General features: G+C 41.8%; 1 protein-coding gene across 1 annotated transcript; it reads right to left on the bottom strand.

Annotated features, from left to right (window-relative positions):
• Positions 1-2,735: 2,735 nt before the first annotated feature.
• LOC141618626 (uncharacterized) lies at positions 2,736-3,101 on the bottom strand. The gene has a single exon (XM_074435720.1). It carries the CDS (start codon positions 3,099-3,101, stop codon positions 2,736-2,738), a length of 366 nt encoding a protein of 121 aa, XP_074291821.1.
• Between the last annotated feature and the right edge of the window lie 947 nt (positions 3,102-4,048).

Genomic DNA, 4,048 nt, shown 5'->3' with positions numbered 1-4,048 from the left:
ATCCATTGTCCCAGGCTCAAATTTTCTCCCTTGTCGACCCTTATCCCCAGTTCAGTACAAGCCCAAACCCTTATAGCCACCTCACAATCCCGAAACAGGTGTTCCATAGATTCCAAGTTTATTTCATCCTTGGAACAAAGTTTACATGAGGGGTCAATGTCAATTCCACGCTTCACAAAATTATAGCCCACGGAAAGAGAATCTGTAATAATCCTCCAAAACAGAACTTTCCATGTCATAGGCCCTGGAAGCCTCCATAGCCTCTTCCTACCGAGGTTTCTACCATTCATGTCCAATCTTGTTTTGTCCTTTTGGGACCCCCTACGATCCATGAATTTAGTAAACAGAACACCATACACACTTTTGACAGTGAACTCCCCCATAGCACTATGCAACAAAAAACTATCATCCTGACTCATAGAGTGACATATCGGGGTGGCAAGTATCTTCCTAGCACATTCCTCAGAGAAGATGTCCCAAACTTTCTCTTCTCTCCATCTGCCACCCTCTCTATCATCATGAAAAATAACCAAGTCCCTTACCCGCACGTTTCGCAAGTCCACCTCTCTTAACGACATCATGTCGTCCCTTAGCTCAGCCATGTCACCATTCACCCATTTGTTCGTCCAAACATTTAAATTTGAGTTATATCCTGGTTTCCATCCAACATGTTCACAAACAAAATCCAGTCCATACATGACGCTTTTTGCCCCCCAGGAAAGATTACTACCCTTTTTTCTTTTTAATCGGCCCTCAGGAGAGCCATCATTCTGAAGCAGCTTCTTCCTAAAAACACGACTAAAGAAACAGGAATCCATTCCCAGAAGTCTCCAAGAATGTTTAGCAAGCATAGCTTGATTAAGGCACTCAATATTCCTAATCCCAATACCTCCGTCCCTCTTAGGCAGACTGAGAAATTTCTGACTACACCAGTGCATGGTTTTCCCCACTTTACTACCCGCCCACAAAAAATGTGACAGAAGAGAGTTAATCTTACCCGTCACACTTACCGGTATTTTAAATACCGATAGAAGAAACTCGAGAGATTTGATAAGACGGAAGAAATGAGGGTCAACCTTCCTGCTAGAGAAAGAAAAATTCCATTCCAAGACGCAATCCTCTTCATGACATGTTCAATTAACCCTTTGAATAATTGTCTTTTTGATCCGTGGAATTCAGTAGGTAGTCCAAGATACTTACCAAGGCCTTTATTACCTTTGACTTTGAGAGTTCTCGTACACCGACGAACTCGTACCAGCCTAGTACTTGGGCTGAAAAGGATTCCCGATTTTGCCTCATTGATAATCTGCCCAGACACTGCGCAATAATCGTCCAGTAGCCGTCGAAGGGTCCGGGGTCCATTCTTTTGATCTTGAAGGAAGAAAACCGCATCATCAGCGAAGAAAAGGTGCGTAAGACGAGCTTCCCCCGTGCAAAGACTTATGCCTTTTAGACGACCATCTAATGCATAACGTTGCATATTGAAAGAGAGGACTTCCATACAAAGAATAAACAAGAAATGAGACAAGGGGTCACACTGCCGGAGACCACACTTTGGTATAAAAAGATTCATGGGAGCCCCATTAAAGAGAACCTGATAAGAGACCGTAGTGACACAATTCATGATAAGAGTAACCATTCTCCTAGGAAGTCCAACCTTGGCTAAAACCGCCTGTAGAAAGTCCCACCTTACCCGATCATAAGCCTTACTCATATCCGCTTTGAAAGCAAATCTTCCATATTTACCTTTTTTGTGCGTATTTATTTTGTGAATTGCTTCATGCGCCAATAAGATGTTATCCGAGATTTGTCTCCCCGGGACAAATGCATTTTGGAAATCTCCAACAAAAAAAACCCATTACCTTTGCCAATCGATTTGTAATGCACTTCGACACGATTCTCATACAAATATTGCAGAGAATGATTGGGCGAAAATCACCGACCACTTCCGGGTTATCACACTTAGGGATGAGAACAATGAAAGTGCGATTCATTTCTTTTAAGACCATTCCTGGGTTTAGAACCGAGAGCACGGCCCTTGTGACATCGTTCTTAACAAATGACCAGCATTTTTGAAAGAAAATTCCCGGTATCCCATCAGGACCCGGTGACTTAAGTGCACCCATCTGGAAAACTGCTTTACGTACCTCTTTAGCCGTAAAAGGACGACCTAAACTATCCGCATCATCTCCAATACAAAGAGAGTATCCATCCATAAGCTTTGTCACGATAGGATCATGATTGGATTCCTGATTACGACTCGGCGGGTTATATAGTTCCATAAAAGAGTTATGAAACATCTTCCCAACCTTCTCCAAATCATTTACCCATTCCCCAGTATGATCCTTTATACCTAGAATAAAATTTCTTCCTGCTCTGCCTTTTACCTAGTTGAAAAAATATTTAGTACGAGTGTCACCATCCACCATCCATTTCATTTTTGCTCTTTGACGCCAGAAAGTAGCCACCGCTTTAGAGTATTCTGTAACCTCCTCATTGGCTTGTGAGTAAAGAGCATCATTCCCTTCCATAATAGCAATATTCATCCCATGCTCTAGTTTCATATCAAAATCATCCCAATTTTTTCTCAATCCAAGCTTCTTATCAAGTGCCCATTTCTTAACCTGACCTCGAACTCTTGCTAATTTCCGCGCAACAACAAAGACTGGTGTCCCCGTCCAATGAGATAGCCATGCTTCCCGTATAATGGCCATACACTTCTCATGAACAAAAACCTAAGCATCCATCTTATATGGCTTTTTACTCACATTTTGGACTAAATTTAAATCCAATTCAATTGGAGCATGATCCGAATTTTGAATGGGGTAATACTTGATACCCGTATTTGGAAATAGCGAGAACCAATCCTTCGAGCCAAGCGCCCTATCAATTCTTTCATATACTCTCTTATCCCCCTTCCTATTATTACACCATGTAAACCTCAGTCCTTTGAATGGAATATCCACCAATTCAATACTAACCCTCCATAGATTGAAGTCATAAGCTCCACTTATCACTCTTTTATTTGCACTTAGTTTGTCACTTTCAAACTCCACTTGGTTGAAATCGCCCACAATCAGGAAGGGATGATTTAGCGCCATAATGCAGCTTTCCAAATCATCCAAGACAGAGCTTCTCATATGAAAATATGGTGAACCATAAAATAACACTAGATACCACAGACGGCCATGATACTTTTCAACTAGCAAAACGATAAAGTTGGCACAAGACCATACATGGCTAAACTTAGCTTCCTTACGAAAGCCTCCCACCCCCCCCCCCCCCCCCCCGTACTACGAATGGCATCATTGCCTACATATTTTATAAAACCATAAGGCCTAAACAAAGGGAAAACACAACTTGCATTACATTTTGTTTCAATTAGAAAAACAAAGTCATAGTAACTATTACCTAATAACGCTCGTAGCTTAAGAATTGTAGGGGCGAGTGTATTATTTAGCCCCTTAAAATTCCAAATAAGGCCTTTCATGGCTGATGAGGAGGTTGATTAGGCTCAACCTCCGTAAAACCTTCCTTATTTCCTCCAGATGAGGAATCAGTGGACATTTCCACCTCCATATCATCAATAGTCAGACAAAAAGAACCCTTCGAAACCCCATTCTGACTTCCCTGCATCTCAGTGCCAGCATCCAATCTCCTCTTCTTTGCCAAATTCTGAAGATAGCTCTTTGCTTTGTCCATGGATGAGAAAGCATCCTCAGGAACCAAATCCTCCCTAACCTCAGTACAGCATTTCCTCTTGCGTGCCCTATAAATAACTTCCTTGTTTTCCTCAATAGTAGTAGGCTTGTGATAACAGTCAGCTAAACCCATAAAACCATCAGACAACGATGGAATATCCCTTCCTTCATCCATTTCAGCAATCAACCTTGCTGAAATGCAGAGCCAGTATATTCAAAAAGTCTTGGTGAATGATTCTTACCAGAAGATCCCCCAACATTCATCACTCCCTCCTTTCCATGATCAGATTGTTGCATCTTATCCAGAATCGTGTCCAAATTCAGAATCTCGTCCAGAGGCTTTAATG

This window comes from Silene latifolia, chromosome X, assembly GCF_048544455.1.
Source record: "Silene latifolia isolate original U9 population chromosome X, ASM4854445v1, whole genome shotgun sequence".
Lineage (NCBI taxonomy): Eukaryota > Viridiplantae > Streptophyta > Magnoliopsida > Caryophyllales > Caryophyllaceae > Silene > Silene latifolia.
This window is presented reverse-complemented; position numbering and strand designations above follow the sequence as displayed.